The 25,483-nt window shown below is 43.0% G+C and overlaps 1 protein-coding gene across 4 annotated transcripts in view; it reads right to left on the bottom strand.

Annotated features, from left to right (window-relative positions):
- The window catches only part of cadm4 (cell adhesion molecule 4), a 143,377-nt gene that overhangs the window by 11,988 nt on the left and 105,906 nt on the right, over window positions 1-25,483 (bottom strand). For all 4 annotated transcript variants that reach the window (XM_031852529.1, XM_031852528.1, XM_031852531.1 and 1 more), the window contains exons 2-6: window positions 20,292-20,438; window positions 13,745-14,032; window positions 10,681-10,842; window positions 8,872-8,962; window positions 2,220-2,392 (exon numbers count right to left, since the gene is read on the bottom strand). In XM_031852529.1, the coding sequence (XP_031708389.1) occupies window positions 2,220-2,392; window positions 8,872-8,962; window positions 10,681-10,842; window positions 13,745-14,032; window positions 20,292-20,438 (861 nt within the window). The remainder of the gene's footprint in view (window positions 1-2,219; window positions 2,393-8,871; window positions 8,963-10,680; window positions 10,843-13,744; window positions 14,033-20,291; window positions 20,439-25,483) is intronic.

A 25,483-nucleotide genomic window follows, 5' to 3' on the forward strand; every position in this document is an offset into this window, starting at 1 on the left:
CATCGCCTGAATGAATGAGTTTATCTGACATTTCTTGCGAGAGAATCAACACCACGTTAGTCAGATTATTAGCTGTGGCGTGGAGGAAAATCTAAAGTGACTTTCTGTCGTCTGCAGATTAATATGATGGCTGAATCAACATCTCTGAGCTCTTTGAGATAAGGTTTGAAACAATCTGCCTCGTGGGCGAGTACATGTTTTTTTTTTGAACTACAGCAAACCACTACTGATACGCGGATACAGCGGGAGGGTTTAAGAAGCTGATTGCTGGAAATCCGTGGTGCAGAGCAAAGGAGTTGAAGCCTGGCTTATGTTGGTTATGTGGATTTCTGGTCTTTTATGGATTTTGATCGAAGTAAGATTCCTTACTTTAAATGTACCCCTTTTTTTCCATAATAATAGGAAAAAAAACTGCAAGATAAATCAAATTGAAAAAAAAATTGAAAAAAGATAAATGACGAAATTTAGGAAAGACGAAACGGCAGACAGAAGATCAAATGAAGAAGACAGCTCAAAAACGGTGAGGGAGGAAGCTGAGGAGGAGGGAGAGAGACAGAACATTTTTCTACAGAGGTGGCAACACACATCAAAGCTCGACATGTCTAACCTTCTAGGATAGCGGGAGAGAGACAGAGAGAGACAGAGAGAGAGACAACAGGAAAGGGGGAGTGGATGCGGATGTCACCTTTCATCTTGCCACTGTTGCCACCCTTGATGCCTGTGGAAAGCTGCCATTATGTGTGCTGTTTGATGCTGTGCTTGTACAAGAGTGTGCGATTGTTGTGTGTGCATGTGAGAGAGAAAAGAGAGTGTTAGTGTGATAGATAGATGAGGGGGCGCTAACCAAAAGCAGCCTAAAAATGTTACATAAGATATCATGCTTCTCCTCCCTCCATCCGTCTGCTTCTGATCTCCAATTCAGGTGCTTGGGTGCAATGACAGGAGCAGCCAGAAGGCTGAGAGCAGCCTAAATAATAATGCAAAAAGGTAGACCTGCTGAGTGGCAGTAGTGTAATTAGGCCACGGATTGGATGCGAAACAATAGAAGCCTCTAATGATGAGCTAGCTTTGCTGCGGTCCCATTAAAATCTCACAATTCCAATTTTGTCCCTGTTTGACTGCAAGTTTACTCAGTTGTTTTATGAGTGGATTACGCAACATTAACACGCATCCAAAAACCTTGTTTTCAAAAATGTGCTTCAAACTCGGGGAGAAAGTTGGCCAATTTGTCTCATTTTCTGAAAAGTAACTGTCATGGTAACAAGATTTCCAGTGATGTTGCAAGCTCCACTGTCGCCTTCTTTGAGCCACGGTGTGCAGTATATCTGGGTCAACCTTCATTAAGAATTTAGCAAACCACCAGTGAATCGAGGTGCAACATCTCGGAAAACTTGCAACGGCTGACAACAAAAGCCAACATCTCCCCCCCCCCCCCCCCCCCCACTGACTGATACTTCTGCTCAAGCAACAAGCAAAGTTGATTCGCTTGAATCTTAAATGCAACAGATGTTTCACTGTTTTTTTTTGTCAAATGTTACCAGGTAAAATGCAGGATTCCAACAGATTGCATTAATGCTTTGCAGTGCGTCTGTTGTCTTTGTCTCCTTCATATCAGCTTGTATTGTGAAATTCATGTAGTTGTCAAAACATCTCGAATCTTTATTTATCGCACTTGACTGTTAAAGTTACTCTGAATTCCCGGAAGAGAGGATTGGGTCGCAGGGGACAAGATCAATTGGTTCTTTACAAGAGATAGCCTGAATAATTATGTTGGTGACTAGTATCTGAGCACGGTAGCCCACGTCGTCCTGAGGAATCAATATCTCTGTTGAATTGATTCAGGAGGAGCTTTAGCAGAGGTTTCCTGCTGTGTACCGAATCAGGAAAACAAATAAAGCCGAAAGACAGATGAGACAAGCATCAAGATTTAATGGATCTGTCGCCCAGTGCCAGAATAGCCAGACTCCAAAGACACTGGGAAGATAAAAGGATCGATAAAATATAAAAGATTTCTCAAAACAATAACATCAAAACACAAGAAAAAGAAATGTAACAAACAAAAGATCCATTGAACGTAACATTATTCTTAGCAGTGAACAATTACCTGGGATACTAAAACTGGATATGAAAACAATGGAGAAAAGGAATCAATGGAGCAAACTTTTCAAGCACACACAAAAACTTGCAACATATAATCAACCGTCAAGCCATCTACTCACCATAGACCAATAGGGTGTAATGATCGGCAGCGCGTCCATAGTTGTTCTGGGCCTGGCACAAGTACGTCCCGTTGTGTGATTGGCTGAGACGGGAAATCTGAAAGGTGGGGCCAGAAATCTCTGCCCTCTCGGGTAAGGACTCATTAATCTTGGACCACTGAATGTTCCTGGGCCTGATGAGGAGACAGAGAGAGGTTTCATGTTTAAAAGCGCTGAAAGGATATGTCAATCAATTCCCTTGGTTTTTGATAATTGATTCATTGTTGAAATCAATTTTCAAAGAAAAATGTCCAACATTTGCTGTTTCCAGCTTCTCTGCTGTGAAGATGTGCTGCTTTACATAACAGTAAACTAAGTATTTTTGGGGTTTGGGCTGTTGGTTTGACAAAAGAAGTCATTTGAGGATATCATCTTTGGCTCTGGGAAATAATTATGTATTTCTTTTGACATTTCATAACGATTAGTTAATCAATTGAAAAAGAAATGAATAAATTCGTTGAAATAATTATTAGCTTTACCCGTTCACTTCAGAATTCCAACTTCATAAACTTGCCCCTGAGCTTCACATAGCCTCACACATGCATGCACACTCATATTGGCAAATAGTCTAACTTAATCCTGCCACAGTATTATGTTCAACCTCTTACATATGCCAAATAAATGCTGCGATATTGTATATTATTAATTCTACTAGTTTTTCATGTTATCTCTACAACCACACGTGTTCTGCACTAATGCACTACTTTGTAATGTGTTGACTTGTCCTGTCTAACTAATACCACAGTAGAATAATAGTCTCAAAGGAATACTCCACCCAAAAAATGCCCATTTGTTTGTCAATTACTCACCCCAAAAGAATCCCAAAACGGAAAAAAGTCTTGAATTGAAGTAAATGGGGGGGGCTGCGTTTAACAGCAGCAAAACTACAGTATATCAAAACATCTGTTTACAAACTCTCATACAAATCAGGCAGCACAATCCAAGTCTTATCTATCTAGTCGTATGTGCAGAACCCAAACACATCTTCACTAAAACCTTACCACCGAAAACACTTCGGACTCGCACGGATGAGTAACGTGCCTGCCCAAGTGTGAGACCGTGCTATGCCCAAGTAAAGTACGTAAAACAGCGGCCCCCGTTTACTTCAATTCATCAGGACTTTTCTCTGTTATTTGATTCTCCTCCCACCCTGGAGGCATGTGAGAACAACAAAGTTCTCTTCAAGAATTCAAGGTAACGGGGTGAGTAATCGATACACAACTGGTCATTTTGCAGGCAAAGTATTCCTTTAAATACATTTAGTAAAACCCGGAGGTGCTAAAGGGTATTCAAAATGTGCAACTGAAAGAAGACAAGGGATCGAAGCACAGGCACCGGGGGATGCTATAAAAAGAAAGGTGAAGAAGGAGTGTAAAGAAGCCCACAAGGGAAAGTTGACATGAGAAGAAAGTATAAAAGGGGCTTGGAGAAGGAGCCAATGGCAACAGAGGGCTGTGTCCCGACCAATTATGAGGAGATGGATGGTCAGAGGGCGGTGATGGTGTGAAAGGGTTGGCAGGAGGTAAGGGAGGGCAGATGAGGTAGAAATAGGGTGTCAGATGAGCAGAGTGGAGAAAAAAGAAAGAAAGAAAGAAGAAGGGTGGAAAGAGTGTTGCTAGAGGAGAGAGATGAAGAAATGGTGTGCCGGGAGATGAAGGGAAGGAGCAGGCGGACAAAATGAATTGGTCATGAAAGACGGGAAGGCAAAGGAGACAGGAGGTGCGAGGATTACTTAGACATCCTGGCGAACAACGCTGTGTGTGTACGTGTGTGTGTGTCTGGCTGAGTGTCATGGCTCATGCCACCCTGGACAGATTAAAATCCTGACTCATCTAGTTTCTAATCCCTCAGGACGGCTAATTAAACCTCTTTCTTGCTTAGTCACACACACTCCCTCACTCATCCAACACGCACTAACAAAATGCCCCTCTGTTTCTCTCTCTCTAACACACACATATATATATATATATATATATATATATACATACATATATACATACATACATATACATACACACATATACACATATATATATATATATATATATATATATATATATATATATATATATATATACTCCCACACACGGTAGGTCCTTCAAACACTAACAAGCGGGCAATTAAGCAAAATGACAAGACGTCATCTGCATCTCTCCTCCTAATAACAGACAAACAATAAGTGTACCCTCCACCAAAAGGAAGTGGCATATAATTGGTCATTAATACTTAATAGGCAGTTAACAGGGCCAGGGAGCAAGCGGGAGGGCGACAACGGGACAGTAACGTGTGTGTGTGTGTGTGTGTGTGTGTGTGTGTGTGTGTGCGCGAGTGTGTGTGCAGTTCAGCGTGAGATAAGGGTCAGAGTCCAGAGTGGCCCGCTGTCCCATCTCTCACTGTCACATACTTGTGCATGCACCGCACACCCACCCACCCACCCACCCACCCACACACACACACACACACACACACACCCACACACACACACACACAGAGTTCCCAACCAGCCGTTACAAAGCCTTAGTGGGGCTATAGCCAATACACTTCTCAGCCAGTCCTCACTGTGGGATTTCACTAAAGTCATCACACACACACACACACACACACACACACGCAAACACTTTGGCTGCATGCAGCTTTACTGGGGAGCTTTGGTGGACTTGATGCCCACAGACAGACAGACCATCTAGGGGAGAGTTTAAGAGCTTAGGACCCAATACCCTTCTGGAAAGTGCACAAAGGGCTGCGAACACACCAGAAAAAGGCTTTATTTCATAGCTGGCTCTTAAAAGTGTTGAATACTGATTGGGTTTAGAAGCTCTACCATCGCACACAGAGTCCCATACAAGTTTACGATATGTCCACATTTACACTTTGCTGGTAACCTCTCTGCCTTCGTCTTAAGCTTCTTTTCTCTCTGTCCTTCATGCAATAAAATATGGATCAGGTGGTTTTTATCTGTCCATCAAACAGTAAATGTCAGGTTCGGGTTATATAACTTGATTTAACTTTCTCTAGTGCCTTGGACAAGGTGTCAATCTTATATCCCTTCGCACCGTTGGTTCGAGCTATAGATTTCCAGAGAGATGATGTCTAATAATGAGAGACTCCGTTGGGAAATCTGAAGTTTATGAGAATAGCGTCTGTGACTGTTTACAAATGTTCATACCCTTCCCAAGATAGGGTCTACATTGTTTCCATGTGGCAGTTTTTGGATTCAACATTTATTACTTTTACTTTATTATAAGAGACAAAGATCCCTCTGAGCAACAGTTGAATAAGAACAGAAGAAATCACCCGTCACTGGTAAGAGAAACTGGAAGCTTAGCAAATGTGTGCAGTTTTAAAGGGAAGAAATATCAAGCTGGAGTATTAGCAGGTGTGTTGCTTCAGCAAAGCTATTCTTAAAATGTGACAATACAAATTGGATCACAGAATATCAGCTGAACATACTATGATGACTGACAAATCACAGTTTAAACCTATTCAATCTAACTACTGAGTAGTCTGCAGGGGACCCAAATAATAACAGCTACCCAAAATATTTAGAGCCCAAATGCAAGCACTTGGGTCACTTCTGCTTTTCTGACTGGAAAAAAAAAAATCTAAATCAATGTGTATTTTGGGGAAAAATGGTTCCAGCAGTATTCTCCCCTGGCATGTAACTGAGGACGTGGAGTAAACATAAGCTTTAATCAATTAATTCTTCTGCATTCGGGGACAAAACTAATTCAAATTTGGTTTCTGAATTATTCTTTTTTCTATTTTTTAAAGAAGTCATTATAGAAGGAATTGACTCCAGTGTGGGGACTCCAAACCTTTGAACGGCAGTTGTTTATCTATATCTATATATACGTACACACACAAACACAACACATACAAACACACACACACACACACACACACACACACACACACACACACACATATTTGTATTCATGTTTGCGTGCTTATGTTAAAATAATCCTTGTCTAGTACAGATGTGTGTCAATGCTGCTGATGTGCTGTTATACTCTTAATCGTCAGCATTGAAAAACAAAAATGTCAGGCGATACCACAGACACAACTCTTGTGGTTGTGATGAAACACTGCGTCACTATGCTGTCATGATTACAAAAATATCCTGATTGGTTTGTTGATACTGTAAATGTACATGTGATAAGTTAAACACCGTTGGTTTGAATTCAATTATAGTTCAAGGGATGATGCATGTGGAATTGAATGGCCCAAAAGGGGGCCTTCATCATTTGTGGAGGACAGCATGTGGCCGTACTTCATTTTTGATAGTCTATTTCCTAATAATTTCCTTGAAAGAAGATGATACGAAGTAGCTAAGGATGGTGCCTAGAATGCACCAAGATATCTTGTAGTAATTATAGGGAACACATTGAAGTTGGTGGAGATTAGCAGTACTTGGTAATTACTTGAAGTTTCCAAGGAAGGCCCCTGGAATTATGTGGGACAGTAATTATACAGAGAGAGGTCAACTTCGTGTTCATTGCAACAACACATAATAAAGAGAGAAGGGGTAAGATCTCTTGTTTGCAGCTGGCTATTTTAAGCTACTTTGAGGGAGAAGCTCTCACTCATTTGTCTTTTTTTTTTTTTGGAACCTGTGTTGAAAGGCTAATAAAGTGCAGATGTTCTCCTTACAGTGATGGCCTGCTTTACTCTCATACATTTGGTAGGCGTCCAGGAGAAAACACTGTTTCATGCGGCAGCCAGTGAAAAGCTCCACTGGAGCAGCTAGAGGTGACTCAAGGATGTTTCCGCTATAGCAACAACATTTTATGTAAGGTGTAAAGTAATTACTTGTAAAAACAGTACATGTAATAAAGCTGTCTGTATGATATTCACAGATCATCTTTCTGATTCATCTCTGTGGCCCATAAATTAAACGGACGATTGCTGTATCTGTGTTCATCTGTGTGTTGAGACTCGGTTCTAAATCTTCTAAACTGCCCCGCTGCAATGATAATGTAAAGAACATCATCATTGGTATTATTTTCATTGTTTTTGAAAATTGCTCTGAGAAAATACAAAGAAACATTACCAGCAGACACTTATAAACACACAGCAGGACTCACAGTAGGACCTTCTGCTCTGACGTATAAGCTTATTCTACACTTGTACTTAGAAAAGGTGCTCTGGCTTAAATGTGACCTGAACCAAAGCAAGTAAAAAGTTCAACCCAGAATGAAAGTAGAGCCCTGTAGAGTAGTATCTGTCCATGTAGCTGCTACTTCCAAACTACACTAAGACAGAGAACACTGTATCCATCATAATAACAGCTTTATGGCATGGAAATTGTATATTCTGACATTTTCTCCATTTCTTTCTTTCATTCAATTTGTGGAGCTGCATGTTATGACTGGTCATGTGGTTGTTGTTGTTGTTGTCAAGTGTCCTGTAAGCCCATGAAGGCTGTGTACCATACCAATGGTGGAGGATACAAGCAAATGAATCAATGCAGTTACCAGCCGTTTGGTAATGGTACAACCTAAATGTCATTCTCATAGCAGCTCAAAACAATTTCCCAAAACAGTTTTAACGTGAATACTTGCTGTCCCATATTATCATTTTGTAAAAATGTAGTGTTTGTAAGGATTGACGTTGAACTTGGCAACCTCCTGCATGTTGCCGTCAATCAAACGCTTTCTGTGTATTCTTAAGCCGATTTGTCAGGACTCGTTGCAGCTTTTCACGCACAAACGCTTTGTCGATACAAACCTTTTATACTTTCTGATTATTTTTGTCAGGAATTCAGAGGAATGAGAGAAAACGCAATAACACACTGCTATGACATACCCAAAAAAAAAGCTTCTCAAGCAGCGTTTTGTGCCAGCTTGTAAATGTGCCCTTTGCATTTCTTGTTGAAGGTGAAACTGAATGCATCTATGATTCAATGTTTTTTTTCAAACTACAAAAAGCCATCATACCTCCTGAAACCCTGAGATTATGGTTTTAGGGGATGCAAGGGACATTAGTTAAGTACCAAAGTTATGTGACAAATAAGTCAACGTTTGGCTTATTACTTATGTATGGAAGTTACGTGATAAATAAATCCATGTAGACTTCTGGTTTCACACCGGACACCAACAGTGGTCTCCTGGGTAAAAGTCTGGTGTTTTGGTTTGTCCTTCAAAGCACTTTGTAAACTGTTATAAAAGGTGTAATATAAATAAAGTTATTATATGCATGTTTTTGAACCCACCCATCCATCCCCAACCTCCTCCGTAAGTGAAGTTGTTAGTGCTTTATACTTCCTGGTTCAATATTACATGGATTACAAACAAATTTGGTTTTGTGGGATATATATGAATTACCGTGCATTACTTTTCATAGTAAGAGCTGCAAAGAGAACAGCTTAAACACATTTTTAGAATAGCAAAACAGGCCGTCATTCAAATTAGAGGACAGCAGTGACTTAGAGTCCAGTGAAGTGAGGTTTCCTTTACTGCCAATAGCAATACCAATGATAGCACATGTGCTGTGCAGGATGAACTTGCTTGCTGTAGGTGTGCATGTGGTTGGTACCACCATCTTATCACACCAACACAAAACAATTTAGCACTCACACACACACACACACACACACACACACACACGCACTTACAGAGGGTTCCCAGAGACTGAGCAGGTGAGGCTGAGCGAGTCGCCCTCTCGCAAAATGCCAGAGGGAGGAACAATTCTGACTGTTGGTGCAACTGTGGGGAGAAAGAAAGAGATAAATGAGTGTGCATGTGAGAGATAAAACAAGAAAGGCACAGTAGAAAACAAAATGGATCGGGAGGGATCAAAATGGAGTGACAGTCGGAGAGAACAGAAAAGAAAATCAGGAATGAGACAGAGACAGCGAGGGAACAAAAAGGGGGGGGGGGGACAAGTGGAAAGTGAAAAACTGTCAGGAGGAAGGGTCTTTGACGTCTGTTTCCAAGGCAACCTGCCGACAATCCTACAGTTGAGACACCTGTTATCATAAGCAGCCCACCGCTCCAGCAGATGCTGTACTGCACTTGCTTCAGTGACAGAGCGATGGGAAGCCAAATCCCCGCTGACAGTTGGTCATTATTACCAGTTCTCTGGCTGGAGGAACCACCAGCTTACAGATAGACAAAACCGTTGAATATTAATCATTGTGATCTATCAACAAACCTTAGTAAAGGCTACATGTGCCAAATTAATTTGTCCTCAAAGACTGATGCAGAAGTAGCCTACTCGCTACATATGAATAATAGCACCAACGGTAAATATTTATATATGCCTATGGGATGTTTGACTATCCAAAATTGTTGATGTAGTATGGGATAAGAATCCCATTATACTGGCAGGAAAACGAATATGAGGAGAGAACAAAAGGATTTATTGACTATTTGTCGACTTGTCGAATAGCATCAGTGACATTGGTGGAGAAAATGATTATGCGTACTTTTAGCATCAACTTTCATTGAAAACAAATAGTATTGATGTATCAACGACTGACTGAGAATCTACATCTGGTGCCTCTCAATTGATGTGTTAATTTGTATTCTGAACTTCAAAAAAGGATGTGCAGACAACACAACAACAATGAATATCATCATTAAATATGAATCATTACTGAATTGTAAGAAAGTTTTGTTTGTCCTCACAAAAAAACAAAAGAAAGAAGGGTCAAAACTAAAGTAATAGAATTAAACTTGACATGTTTGATGGGATAGAAACACAATGGATTAACATTTCATATTAATTTATCCAACAATGAATTTCATCAGACTTTTCCAAGGATATGGATTAGAGCTGTCTGACATTTTCAAGATCAATCCCTCTTAACTGTCTCGAAATTTGAGAAAATATTGTAATTTCAGCTTAAAATAAAAACATGTTTCTATCTGAACTGGTTGCCCTGAGTGAATATTTGACTTAAGCCAATAATAAATTTAAACCTCTCAGTATTTTCACTGTTTGCTTTTGCCTGCCTTAAAAGGAGATTTCACAGCACACCAATTTGTGTGAAAAAACATTCAATCAATCCCACAAACATTACAGGTATCATTGCACATAGCCTAGTAATGTGACCCAGGCTTTCTAAGCTGATGTTGGCGAGCCACTTAAACCACAAGCCGGGACCCCAGTCTGGCCGCAGGCCCGATACTGTCAGCTCTCTGCATGACAAGTTTTGTAGGTATTAGGTTTTAATGAGAGCAGGTCTCATACAGGGCATCTTTGAATATCCCTGTCAAAATCCTGGACTGTGTATAAATGAGCTTCATTCTAAAATTAGACATCCAGCATTTGAAAAATGAGGCTGCTACCCTTTTTAAGTAAAAAAATAAAGATTTGGCAATGAACATTATGTTATTTCAGTTGTTTCCAAGATGGATAGAGAGCGCTTTGATGTGAAGTGCACACACACAAACACACTTCGCCTGAAGGAGAGACTTACAATTCACATCCAGGCGGTAATGTCGAATCCTCTTCTGCCCGCCGAGTGCTGGGTGGAACGCCTCGCAGCTCAGCGCCGCCCCGTTGTCTTTCCTCTCTACCGGGAGCCGGATGGTGTTGGACACGCTGAAGGTCTTCGCGTTGACCTGCTGAGATTCCACACCTGTAGAGGAAAAGAAGACGGGATGAGATGATGGAGGGAAAGAAGACTGGTAGGGTGCCCGAGAATGAAGCTAGCAGCGAAAACATGCCCGTTCTTCCTTTTTCCCTGCTGAGACATCACATGTATGGTGGGAGAGGGAGCGAGACATGCAGGGAGGGAAAATAAGAGACATTTAGAGGAGAGCACAGATGCGGATAGAAGAAGTGAGCAGAATGAAAGGAAGAAGAAGTTGGTGACCGATGAATGAGCTTTTCTTCAGCAGCACCAGGTACCTGCAGAAAGGAAGATGAGCGGTGGAGGACAGAATAAGAGAGTAAAAGAGAAAGCAATTTCATCTATATTTCGTGGCAATTATGAGCGGCAGAACTGTTTGTTAGCAGATGGCAAATCAACTGAATAATTTGTGTGTGAGCTTGAGTGAAAGAAAGTGAGAGAGAGATGGGGGAGAGCGGGGGATAAAAAGAGAGGATATGCATAACCGAATTCAGATTTTAACTGAGGCAGACACGGCGAGAGGGGGGCGTCAAAGGACCAGGGTGAGAGAAGAAAGGCAAAGGAACGCATAGACAGAGAGAGAGAGAGAGAGAGAGAGAGAGAGAGAGAGAGAGAGCAGCAAAACGGGCATAATTGATTTGGGACGGGGTCGAGGAGGGCTGCGGTGAGACAAGTCCAGACATGAAAGAGGACGATAAGAGTGTCAAGCCAGATGCAGCGTGGAGGAAATATGCGAGAACAGAGGCGGAGGGGAGACAGAAGGAGGGAGGATGAACAGCGGGGGTGACATGGTCACGTATTGGGAGTTTGTGCTTGTTGAGGCAAAACACAACAATATTACTTATATCGCGCTGAGTTTTCAATTATTGCCAGCGAGTAAATGAGAGCAGGCCCAATTGAAGCGTGAGAGAGGACGGTGGTGGGTGCAGATGAGCAGGAATAAGGCAGCGGTGGGAAGATAGTGTCTTAATTAAAGAGTGCTTTCCCCATATCTGTTGGGATCTGCCTCTAACCTTTAGTGTCACAGTTCATTTAACTCATTGTCAAAAGAGAGGGGAGGGGTGTGGAGGGAGGGGGAAATGGGATGAAATGAGGAAACAGGAGGAAGGGAGAAGAGATGAGAACAGGAGAAGAGAGGAAACAGGGGGAAGGGAGAAATCCAGAGTAGAGGAAATGAAAGGAGAAGTAAGGAAAAAAGAGGAAACACGAGGAGAGCAGGAGGGAGGAAACGGGAAGGGAAAAAGACAAGAAGAGAGGAAACAGGAGAAGATCAGAGAAGATGAGAAGAGGAAGAGAGGGGAGGAAACAGGACGAGAGGAGAGGAGCGATAGTTTAAAAAGGCGAGGACGACGAAAGTGTGGCCCCTCTCTGTCTCTTTGACTATTAAAGCCCTTGCGACCGATAACCAAGCTGAGGAGCGTCAAGTCTTTGTCACCAGTCAAATTTAAAGGGGAAAAAAGAAAGGGAGATTAGATGAAGAGAAAGGGAAGGAGCAGAAGGGAAGGACAGAGAGGGCAGAGGCAGAATGACGCTGACAGGCGTGTTCTGACAGAGAAAAAGGGAAGAGACTGGATGAAAGAGACGAGTGTCAGACAGAAATAGAAAGTAAAAGAGACGACGGCAAAACAGTGCTCAATGCATGTCCCGAAAACTGTTGACACCAGATTATCTCACACGATTTCATCTGGTCTGTGTGAGTTATTTGAGGGCGGTGAGTGAATTAATGAATAATGCAACACATTTGGCAGCGATTTGTACTTTTAAACAAAACTGTCTGTATTTATTAATAATCTGAGATGAATTGAATAATAAAAAAAAAGAATAGCCATAAGCCTGAGTCAGAGATGCTTTGCATAAATTAGTCCCCAAGGTTTTTCTTGTTCGTGCTCAGTCAACAGTACACGGTTTTTGAGGAATTCTAATCAAAACGTATTTTACACAAATGCTGATTTAACGGCGGAGTGCAAAAAAGTGATTTCTCGGGGGTTAAACAGACTGAAGGCAAGGGAAAGATTGGTCTCAGATGTATTATTGAGTGCCCCTTTAACGGAGAGAAGTCAAGGGAGGCAGAAAGTTAGAAAGAAGGATAGATCAAGGTACCAGACTGAAGGATGGCTCATAGATTTATCAGAAGCAAAGAAGTGAGGAGAGTGAGATGACGGCGAGTTAAAGTGTCTCTCTGTGAACGTGTGAAAGAAAGAGAAAAGTGTAAAATCTGGAGCGTATGTAGCATCTGTACTTTCATGAAATGGAGTTGTCAGATATGTGTGAATAAAACACATTTGAAATAGAATTTTCAAGAGAGAGCGTAGGGAGGGAGATATACTGTATATATATATATATATATATATATATAGAGAGAGAGAGAGAGAGAGAGGGGAGATATCTGTTTTGATAGGGAGAGAGTTTGACTAGTGGACGCATTAGAGACAGAAAGGTCTTTCTAATACTTCCTGTTCATGTCTGCCTTGTCAACGCATCAACGTGGATATACTTCCTCTGTGAACTTATGACTCTTTCTCAGAGGAATGGAGGCAGAAAAGTTAACAGAGTTAACATCTCAAAAAGTGTGTATGATCATTTGAAACTAGATCGTCTCCTTCAAATATTGCAAAGAATACTTGATCAAAATCATGGAAACAAGAGGAGAGGAGAGATTTTGGCAGCCCCACAGCCAAAACCTTAATTTACTCCATCCATCCATCTCAACCTGCTCCCATCAACTCATCCGCTATTACATCTATTTATCCATCAATCACCCATCCTCCTTTTATTCAGCATTCAATTTGTGATAATTGATCCACCCATTTCACTTCACCTGCCCCGTATTCCCCCATTAGTTTCCTCATGTATCTCTCATAATCATCTAACTGTCCATTAGTCCATTGTCGGCCATGTCCGGGTATACCTGCTATCTCGCGGCCGTTACGAATCCAGCGCAGGGTGGCGGCCGGCTTGCTGCGCGGCGACATACAGGTGAGCTCCACCTCGCCGCCCTCCACGGCCTCCTGCTTCACCTCCACCGTGGGCGTCTCCGGGGGCACTGAAACAGAGAGCGTGGCCACCTGGTGATGCGTGGCGTCCGTGTAGAGCTGGCAGAAGTAGCCGCCCTCATCCAACACGCTGACGTTGGTCAAGGTGATGCGCACCAGCCGTGTCGAGAAGAGCACCATCTGGAAACGGTCGTCCTTCAGGGCTGGGGGGGTGGACAAAGATAATGGAAAGAGTAGAAGTGAGATGGAGGTGAGCGCGGAAGTGACACAGCATGGGATGGGGTTGTTGGGAGAGGTGGCCGAGGCGGGAGGGAAAAGAGGGGAAGGTGTGATGGGAGAGAAGATGGGGGGGGTGAGTGAGAGGAAGAGAGGCAAGAACAAGGAGAGGGAAGGTCATCAGTCATTGGTAGAAAAGAATCACAATCTGCATGTGAAGTGAGACTAAATTCAAATACAAGCTAAATGCTGTTTTCATGCATCTATAAAGAATGAAACAATGGGAAAACAGCAACAAAAAGTACTTTACTCTGGGTCAGTGTAATCGATTCATTGTTTTCTAATGCTTCAGGGACAGACAGAGAGCATTAAGAATTGTTTTTGTCATGGTGCTTTGCTCGCTCGAAATATATATCAGACACACACACACACAAGCTAAGACTGACAAAGGGAGTGTCATATATCAACACATTTTACTGGCAGGCTTTTGCTTGCTTTATTTTGAATTTGTTTTTGGATGTGAAGCACTTCAGTAAATGGGTTTATACCTCACTGACAATCTCATTTAGCACGCTGCAGGTTCTCTGGGGGGGGGGGGGGGCTGTTTTCTCCCTGACTGACCATTCCTATCTGTGCACACCTAGCTACATAATCAGACCGATTTATCATTTTGTTACACTTTTTTTTTGTTTGGCCTGACATTGTGTTCAAGTTAGCCATTTTCAGTTTCTGGAAGGCTGGTATTTTAATTTTCAGTTTGTTGGAATCTGCAACCTCACCGCTAGATGTCACCAAATCCTTCACACTGCACTGAGAGTGATAAGAAAGAGATCCTTTGAGTCTTTTATTTAAGCTGTCTCATCAATGACTAAATTGGTTGCCGGCTTCAACATAGCCAAAGGCTCCTGGTATTTTACCTGCACCCTCCTAATTGGCTCGACTCTTTTTCAACTATAGTTTTTTTCAACTATAGTTCTAAAAAAGATTCTCAAAACACAGGACCATTCTGAACGGCCAGAAAAATCGTCCATGTGGCCGGCATTTCAGGGGTCTGGAGCCAGGCTAGCGCAAAGCTGCACCACCTTTCAGGGAGGTAATGTCAGTTCAGACCTGTAGATGTAGTTAGGCTGACGTTGCATTTTACGGGCCAAGAAAGTGAGAGTTGCTGCAATTGTTTCCGCTCTTCTTGCCGATAAGGACGCAGGTTATTTGAGCTACAGGTCCAAAGTGTATATGTATATATATATATATATATATATATATATATGAAAAATATAGTACATTCAAAATACTGTACATTTACCTTTACACAGGCAGTAATTGGCAAGTGCACAGGAGAAGCAAGGGCTGCTTTAACTGAGTGGTATGACATCAGCTTTGGAATCAGTTGTTCCTTAGCCTCAAAATAGTTTGCTCTGTATTAGCAAACCATCAGTTCTATCGAGAACAAGAGTTTTTTTCCCCTCTAATTTGTGATGTCACTCCCATTGACAGCGCTGCAGCGGAAAAACTGCAAAACAAGGGAGAAATAGTGGCTGTGACAGCACCGCAGACAATTTTCTGCTCTTGAATTGATAGTGCTGCTAAATCTAAAGCTCAGTTTGATATAAAAAGTTCAGAGAGAGTTTGCAAAGTCAGTCTCGATAGAGCAGCTCCAGGCTGTACATTGATACAACATAACAGATGTCTTGGTTCTCACATTTCCAGCTTTGAGGGAGTGTTGTTCATTTTCCCCAGCACTGATTGGGCCATCCTAAACTAAAACGTATTCATTCATTCTCTTTGTAACTGCTTGCTTTATTCCTCTGTAAGCCCTTTTCTAATTAGTGTCTGGCGCTTTTATTGTTGATCTTATTAGGTTTTAATCATTATTGTTTTACTTGCTGTGACGCACTTGGTAACCCTTTTAAAAACTGCTATGCAAATAAAGCTCAGTGCACAACCAAAAAAAATCCTTTTAGGAAAGCTATTAAATAGAGTAGTGCTGCCCCTCTGAATCAGCGAGAGACATGCTAAATACTACAATTGTATACACAGTGTACAAAGAATACAACAATTTGGAAACGAGGAGTAAAAATCCCATAAGCCGAACTTGGACCTCAGACCAATGAGCTATACGCACTAACCCCATAATAAGGGAGAAAGAAAAGAAAGCGCAGAGAGGAGTTGAACATGCAACAATTTTCCTTTTGTTCCCCAAGAAAAGAGTATAAATCAATGGTGAGAAAAAAATGCTGACAACAAACAACGCTAACAACAGCCTGGGTGACAGTGGCTCGATGTCCATAGATTCTCATTCGAGACTCACTTTGTATTGACTTGACTGTGAAACCTCTCCGTCACTCTCCATCTCTGTTTTATTCTGTCCCTCTCTTCGCTTCCTTTGTGCTGGGCTCACGTAGGGAACAGCGCACACATTCCCTGATGTAACAACCGGCCATCTCGCGGCAAAATTCATCACAACAAAGACACTACAGTATAGATATTGACTCTGCGTGCATGGGCATGTGTGACAGAGAGAGTGGAGGAGGAAGAAAGAATGAGAAAATTGTCTAATATAGCTACATAATGTGGCAAGCGGGAAAAATAGAATATAGATAGAGACAGAAATCCACAGGGGACTGAGAGAGAGCGATTGAGTCAGTCCACTGTTCCTGGAAGTACACCACACTAATCTCTCCACCCCACCAACCCCCGGAATTTCCCCTCCATGGCAGCGAGAGCATTGTCAGTGAGCTATTCCCCACAGATAGGTAAATCTCCCCCCCCCCCCTGCACTAAATGGCAACTAAATGTCAGACTTCTGTTCAAGTCCGAGTTCACCTTTATTGTCCTTTCTCATTTGCATGCTGAGAAGAGTTGGCAATAGCGGGAGAAAGAGAGATATGGACCACTGAGGAGAAAGGGTCCATTTGGTTAGTTCCACCGCTCTATTATGGCTATCAGTCCCCGCTATCTCATAAAACACACCGCTGGCTGGTCGCTCACTTGCAAAACAGGGCAGCCTGATTCACAGCACTTACGGCAGAGCCTCTATCCGTGCAGTTAGTGTGGAATGGCTCGGCACGGAAAAGGCCTTAGATTGTCGGCCTGATATCTGGGCGCCAGATGGGCAATAGGCAGAAATGGAAGAGCCCTACAGCGAGTGATGGAGTAAACGTGGAGGCAGAGCGAGCCAGAGTGAGATGTAATTTACGCTCCCAGAAAATGTCCCCAATGAGGCCTTTCCGTGCTTACGGGAGCCAAATTAGTTACGGGAAGCCATCTATACTTTATCTCTTGCCTAACCTTTGGATCATTTCCCGGTGCTGTGTCTTCCTTAACCCTCCACACGTTCGTCTCATTCACCCCCACTCTGTTCTCTATTCTGTCATTTTCTCTTTCCCTCAGCTCTGACACCCTGTCTTCCTCCTCACTCTGATTCGGCTTCACGAAGAGTGCAAGTCAATGTCTTGGGGGAGAACATATGGGGCGGCTCTGTTTCAGTACTTAATCAAACTTACCAGCAGTGCTGATGTGATTGCATTGGGGGGGGGGAGTTTTCCAAATGCTGCGACGTCAGCTACCCAATTAAGGGCCACTCCGTGATCGAGGTGTAGAGCAAAAGTATTTGAATGTTGTATCAGTGAACAGTGAAGGCATCTCTTTTGTCTTCAGTATTTTAGTCTGATCTCAGCGTACTGCGCAGAACATCTTCAGCGACTCCCATGTTGACAGAGACGGAAGTCTCGCTTGTTGAATCAATGTAATTACAAGCGCCGGATGTAAGAATTTTAAATGTAAATATATAAAAATATCACGGCCTATGTTTGCAAATATACATAAATATATATATATGTGTTTGAGTTTCCAAAAATAGCAGTTTAAGTATGCTCTAGCATTTGTTAGACAGTTTGAGCATAGCTTATCTTAATGTGAAACCCTCTCTTCATCATGTGGAGCAGTGGCGTATGGTAGTTATGACGGTCCCTTGTGCACGCTCGTTACAGGTTATCAAGCATGCACACTGTGGGCTGGCCACTGTCTATAAAAAAAGCCAAATTAATCTAATTTAGGGAGCTTTGCTACCGTATCCTGTTTTTTTTCTGTCTTGTCTTTGCTCACTGCCCCTTTTATGTTTGAAAGGCACGACGGCTCGCTCTGCCAGCAGGTGTGTCAGCTTGTCTTGACAGATTTTCGCCTGAACTAGCCACCATATTCTTATATGGTATCATCTCGTCACATGATCAAATAGAGACATGACGGAGATAGTTTTTTTTCTTTTTGAGGGTATATCTATTGCAAATGGCATCATAATACATGGGTGTGTTTTCAAAGTAGTAATAGTAATCATTAAGTGTCCTATCTCTGCCATTTACAATGTAGAGGGGCCTTTTTGACACTTCTCCCTGTAAACTTTTAACAATGCTACTACACTTGAGGATGTCCTAGCACTTGAATTAGCCATTTTCTACACTGGAAAGATGATGAATATGCAGCCATGTTAAGGCAGTGTGAGACTGGCACTTGCATGGTCCTTGCAGCTGATGAGTTCTGTATCTATCACAGGCTCAAAGCCATGAGACAAATATAAACACAGAAATATTTGGAACTAAACATTTGGCCGCCTGTTGCCGTCGTCAGTTCAACTCAATTGAATACAATGCAACTGTTCTTGAATCACAGTTCAAAGATATGGCGCGAGTAACAGCAGCAGATTGAGATTAAAATAAAAGACGTGTAAACTCTATGTATTGAGTTTTTCAGTGAGTATTTTATAAGCTGCTTTGGAACTCAGCCCCGTTCAGCAGCTTGATTGAAGTGAGCTCAGCAAACACACTCTCTGAGAGTCTCAATCATGCTGGGCAAATTAGCACCTGACAACAAATGTACCAGCAGAACAATCCTTTTCAAAATCATTACTAATCAAAACTGTTTTTGTAGCAGCGGGTCAGAGAGGAGTGGGCTGACCATGCAGTGAACTGAGAAGATCAGATCTTGGGATGTGGATATAAAAGACACTGTTACGAAGTGCCAAGCTTCTCTGATAATAGGCGAGCAGTTGCTCTATCAAGAGGACTTGGTATAACCGATTGAGCCGTCTCAGCTAATGACTATGTTGGACCAATTCAACTGTTTTTTGGGATATAATTTGGGAAAAACTGCTGTGTGAAGGAATATCAGTGCTAGCATACAATATAGGAGCTGCACGTGTGTGCAGATCTGTGCTGTTCGTAGCCTCATTTTACTTACAATCGGTAGCTGATTTGTTAGTTAACTGGTTACTGTTTTTATGCCTATTGCATTGTACCCGTTTATTGACCATGCAGTGTTTTGCATTGAATTTGACTTGGGGAAGGGGGAACTCATTCACAGCCAATTACTGGTATAACTGTAGCTGCTACTGGTTTGGCATGTGGTATAAATAATAAAAAACCCGAACCAAAACATCCTTTGGGTTGTCCGTTGGTTGCCGTGGTCTCTTAAGCTTCAACGACCGAAATTATCCCCAATATATTCAAATGAACCCCTTTGCACTTAACTCTAAACAGTTAAAAACCACAATTTTACACCATATCTTTAAGCCTGAGCTAACGTCTGTCTTAAAAGTTTATCACATAGATTACCTAGGGCTTCAATATCAGTTGCTACACAACAAAACTGCAAAAAATGTACTCCAATTAAGCTGCCCCACACGAATTTCAAAGGCAATATTTAATATCCTCGCTCATTGTTCTTTTGCTCAAATGTTTCCTAGCAGCACTAGCAGACAATCTGGGAAAGGTGGCAGCTTTTGCCCTTGATTAGTTAAGAAAAACAAGTACTGTAGTGTTTGCCCACAGTGAGATATGCCTTCATTACAATATTGGTTATAATGGTAATTTACCATAGCACGGCTTTTAAAAACATGCGATTAGCAAGGCCATGCTCTAATTAGGAGCTGTAATAAGTTCTGATCTCATCACAGGGGTTAAAAGTGGATTATGGAGAGAGCTTTGAACTATGCTTTTAAAACACTGAAAGCAGTCACACTGTTGGGGCAGAGAGGTAAACCATCATCTAAATTAACTCCGGGGTTATCTGACTTTTTAATGTATAATCGCTTCAATGGCAAAGCGAGGACATTTGCAATAAGAAAAATGTAAAGTGCAAGTGTTGGTGAGTCATTGCTAATGTGTTTAAAAGGCTGGCTTCGAAATGGAACTGAGGGAAAATGCGTCGACACAGATAGATTAAGTTTGTCTGCAGGGACAAATGTGCACACACCTCGTGTGCCGTTAAAGAAGAGGGTCTGCCGGCGGGGATTCTGGATAACCACGATTGATCCATCGTAGTTCTGCAGGCGGCAGGAGATTTCGGCTGTACCTCCCTCCAAGACAGTCACATTCTCCGCCTGCACCGCCTGACAACGAGCTGAGGGACACAAAAGATGGACGTTAATATAGTGATACAGAAAGTGGGCGATGGAGAGGGAGGGCAAAAAAAAAAAGGAGAGAAGAGGAGAGGGAACAGAAAGGAGGAACAGATGTGGTGAAGAATATGTTCATTTGCACTGCACTTGAGATAGAACCTTTCAAAGTAAGGTACTTAAAGCATCCTTCATTTACCCGCTATTCATCATATGGACACAACAAGGGAGAAACGGAGAGGGGGGAGGAAAGGGGAGGAGGAGACAGAGTGAGATAAAGAGATTGAGAGCAAGAGAAAAGACACTGAAGGACTCAACAAGTAAAAGTGGGTCCTTATAAACAATGTATTCTTATGATTGTAATTACTGCTATTCATCCTTTTACATGCACAAACATTCACATACAAAAAGGCCTATTGCCTCTGGCTCGCCAAACAGAATGCATCAACACACACATTTGAATACATAATGCCTTATTAAATCCCTAAGTGACTGTCGGTCTTGAATTTAGACACGCACCAGCACACGCGCACACACACACACACACACACACACACACACACACACACACACACACGAATGGACACACAAACACAAACATGGCCACATATAGACCAAAACACACTCACACAAACAGACCACAGGTTGGACTGCGGCCCTGCCACCACCTGTGTGTACATTAATAGTTTAACATGCGGCCTTATCACATGAATCTTGGATCGGCTCAGTGGGAAAAGTGCAGAGAAGCGAGACCATTTTGACAGCCTCGAAGGCACTTCACACACTCTCAATGCCATTTCTCATCCAGGTGCAAGTTAAACCAATTGATTACACTCCATTATTCCAATGTAATGGTTCTTATGACAGGTATTTGGAAAGTGCTCGACGGGGGGGGAAATCACTCACCATTTTTGGCAACGAATACGCTCATACACACCTGTATGAACATTCATGTGTTCATGCACACACTCCAGCAAGTACACACTCAAGATGTACAGACACTCACAGGAACGTTTGGACATTCTCTTTCAAACAAACCTGTTGGGCCCTTAAACCCAATCTTTTTTTAGACAAGGGTGCAGAGCAACAGCAGGGAGCCTCTTTGATGTTGCTGACAGCCCAAGAGTCAGTAATGAGGAGGTTGATTACGCTCCGATTGGACGAGCCCTCCGTGTTTGTGGGTCAGACTGTTGACACGGCTCGGCTGAGTCACACCTCCTGCTGAGTGCGATGGACACCGAGCTACGCCATTCCCAGATTCACGCACAATTAGCCATCAGGCTCCAGCCAGCAGTGGAACGTGATTGCCTTGAAGAGAGCACCAGCTTGCCGGGCTCCTCAAACTAGTATTTACCAATTTGCATTCCTTCTCTCCCTGAAAAAGAATCTTGGCCCACGGGGAGAATTTAGAGAGAGATCGACGCCGATATTGAAGCGTGATGATGAAGCAGGCAATAAGAAGTGCAGATAAAGACGACGGGACCATATACATTTCACTGCCGGGTCTATCAGTGTCTCTGAGCTCTGTAAAGTACCTTCAGGAGGCAGGAAATGAGACAAACAGATGGTGGCTGCCATAGCAGGAGTTGCTGACTTGACTGCTTTGGGCGAAAATGGATGTCTATATCTGCAACCGAGTGTGTGCTGAGTTTCAGTCTGTGTGTGTGTGTCTACACACACATGCACAATAGGTGGGCATGTGCATTGGTTGTGCATATGCAAGGGCTGGCATATTGCAATTAAGCTGCTTTGACATCATCTGATCCCGCCAACTTCATCCAAATTTAATTCTCCCCTCGATTTTAATCTCTTTTAATGAAATAGTCAAAGCCTACATATTCATCACATCAGGGGTAACGGAGAGACACAGTGGATATTGAACTGAAGACGGAAAGAAACCAAGAGGGGATGAAGACAAAGGGGACTCTAATACTCTGGAACAGAAAAAAAAAATCTTGACAATTACCACTAATTGTAGTCATTATTGCTCCCATTCTCTGCATCAATATTGTGATTCATATCGGTGGCCATCAGAGCCTGCCACCGCCATCCCAATTATTTTTCTAATGGCTGTTATTAATCAGCACCATGGCAACCGGGCCAGGTCGCCATTGTTTTAAGCAGTGTTGGTCGTGATAGTCCTGCTGTGCATCCCAACCAAGCCAGGGCAGCGTCTGTGTGCGAATAGTGACCTGTCAGAACCAACAGAGAAGAGAGGGCTTCGAGTGGGAGAGCGACTCCCGACAAAGGAAAGCGGTCAAATGTTTGGTTCTGGGAGGAGGCCGGAAAAAAAACGAATTTGCTGTCCATTTGTACACCCAATTCTCCTGACAGCTGTCACCCCTTCAAAGGAAATTAGCTGCAGTGGTGTAGCAGTAACGTGCGAAGAAAAGCGACAAAGAAAAGTAGAATAAAAATAAATGTGTAAACCGCTGTTGCGAGCGGCATGACTGGCATCCGCTGTCTCCTGCTGAGAGATGCCACCCAGAAACACCTGCTGGCTGCTGGTGGATGATCAGTCTGGGCGAAGGGATAAGAGGCATGGAGAGACAGGGGGGGTGAAGGCTCTAATGATGGTTTGCGCATAATAACACAGCTGGCGGGGGCTGGACAAAATATACAAGAGATATGACGCATATTCTTCCACTCCCGCTCATAACGCAGCTGGGTACAGCACTTTAGTTTGACTGTAGGTTTTATAGGCCGCCATTCGCATCAAGGCCTTGAGCCTGTGCTTCTGATCACCGACATAAGTATAGTACAGAGAGGGAATGAGAAGGAGGGGGAGGGAATCAACCTCTGTGACAGAGGTATTAATCTGGACCCCATTAAAATCTATGCCCATAATAAAATACTGCACAAGCCCCGAATCATATTAAGAGAGAATGCTGAGCGCAATCGATACCGTGGTAGTGCACTGACTGCTATGATCAACGGATAAATAAAACAGGAGGGGGAACAACAACAATCACTTCTCTCTCCAACCAAGCGGGGGCAGTATTTCTTAGCAGTGAATTGGTGCTCCTCATCATTCCAGATGCCTATACCCCCGCTGTCACTGGGGAAAAAAGGAGCCTTTATTTACTACAGCAATACAGATCCAAGAAGGGCTATCATTTCAAAATACATAAACAAATAAATAAATAATAGGCGTGCAAATTCATAAGACAAGGCTGTTCAGGGGCCCTTCCTAATGGTCCCGCAATGGGGTTGAGTTATAAGCCGAGGGAGGCAGAGGGATAGAGGGACAGAGGGAGGGGATGAAGGGAGGTGTGGAGAGTTAAAAGAGGGGGATTTGGGAGGCAGCCAGGTGGACTGCTGGCTCACCCTTGGTCACGGTAAATTCTAGAAACTGCCTCACTGGTGCACGGTTAGCGGGCTGAATTACCGCCTTGCTGCGTCTCTCTCCCTCGGTTTCACTCTGCCCTTATGTCTCTCTCTCTCTCCCCACGTCTCGGAGAGTGAGGGGAGGAAGGGGTGGAGCAAAAAGACAAGCCACATAAGAGATGAGCCGTCTCCGTTTGCCCCAAACAAGGCCCCATGTATCCTTGAAGTAGTGCAGTCACTGTCTCCCTATTCATTATCTCTCATTATCTTTCAATTGGGAGCGGGCCAAGAGCTTGTGTTTTCTTTGTATGCTGGCCACGTATTTACAAGGGAATCGATGCAGGAGAATACAAAGCTTGACCCTGTATGCTATTACTGTTTTAATTAAAACAATGACAGCAGCTCATAGTTTCCAGTCTTATGGGGTCGTCCGTTGACAACTTCTCCATCTCTTCCCATCTAGATGTACATTTTTTCCAGTTATCCCCCCGAGTCTACGAGGCGAGCCGGTTTCCACAGTATGTATGCAAATGAAGTTTGCAATGTTTGTATGCGCGTGTATGTGAGTGTACGTGTATATGTACACTCGCTCCAGGTTAATCACAGAGTTTTGCGGTGTACTGACTCTACAAAATAGCTGACTTTGAGCTTCTTCTCCTCCATACCTCCGTCTGCAGACCCACAACTCTCCCCCATTCCCTCTCCCCCCTTTCTCTTACCAGTCTAAAATTATCACTCCATCTATCTGAGGGAGCCGGAACTCTACCAATCAAAGCCAGTGCAAGAAAAAAACTCCCTCTATAAATAATACAAAATCCTTAACAAATCTCATTCTCGTCTTTCTCTTTACCTTCGTCGCTTTCTCCTGTCCTTCTTTTCTTCCCCTATTTTGAGCAAACCCCCCCACCCCTGCTGCCACTTAGTCCACAACTCATTATTCCCCCCCCCCCCCCCCGCTGCGTCCGTGTCTAATTTCTCACCATCTTCCTCTTTCTCCTTGTATTTAAACCCACAGTATCTCAATCCCTCTCCTCCCCACCTTCTGCCTGATCTAATCCTTGATTCATCTTCCCTTCATCAGTCCCTTTTCCTTTCTTCCTGTCTTCTTCCTCCTTCTCTTCTCCCTTATCTATTATTGCATATTATCCTCATCAGCGCTGTCCTGAAGATCCTCTGTCTCCCTCCTGGGCCTCAGGAGAATTGTTGCAACTCTTTTCTATCTCTCTCCCGTTAGCTGCTGTCTCACTCCTGTCCCCTTCTTCATGTTGTCCTCCCCCCTCTTCTTCAATAGTTTCCTTCCAAGCTGCAATAGGCTTTCATCCCCCTTGCAATCTCTCTTTCTCTTTTTCTGACTCAGTGGGAATCTTTTCCTGCCTCTTTGCTGGTTCTATCTCCACTCTCTCCTTTGCTAAATGTGATTTGTTCTGCAGCTCAAGTCTGCAGCATAATCGCTCTGTTTTTATAGTGTGTCAGGAGAGCGGAAGCGAGGGAGAAAGGGAAAGACAAAAAAAAAAGTGAGAGGAGTGAATGGACAAGAGGACAAAACAAAGGATTGGAGCGGGAAACTGAATATCTCCATCTTTCAACTTCTTCACCACTTTTGCTTTTTTTAATTGCCAGTTGTTTAGCTCAGCCCCCTCTCTCTCTCCCCCTCTCCCCTCTCCCTCTCTCTCTCTCTCTCTCTCTCTCTCTCTCTCTCTCTCTCTCTCTCTCTCTCTCTCTC

Source organism: Anarrhichthys ocellatus, unplaced genomic scaffold (assembly GCF_004355925.1).
Source record: "Anarrhichthys ocellatus isolate YVR2014 unplaced genomic scaffold, GSC_Weel_1.0 scaffold13, whole genome shotgun sequence".
NCBI classification, from domain to species: Eukaryota; Metazoa; Chordata; class Actinopteri; order Perciformes; family Anarhichadidae; genus Anarrhichthys; species Anarrhichthys ocellatus.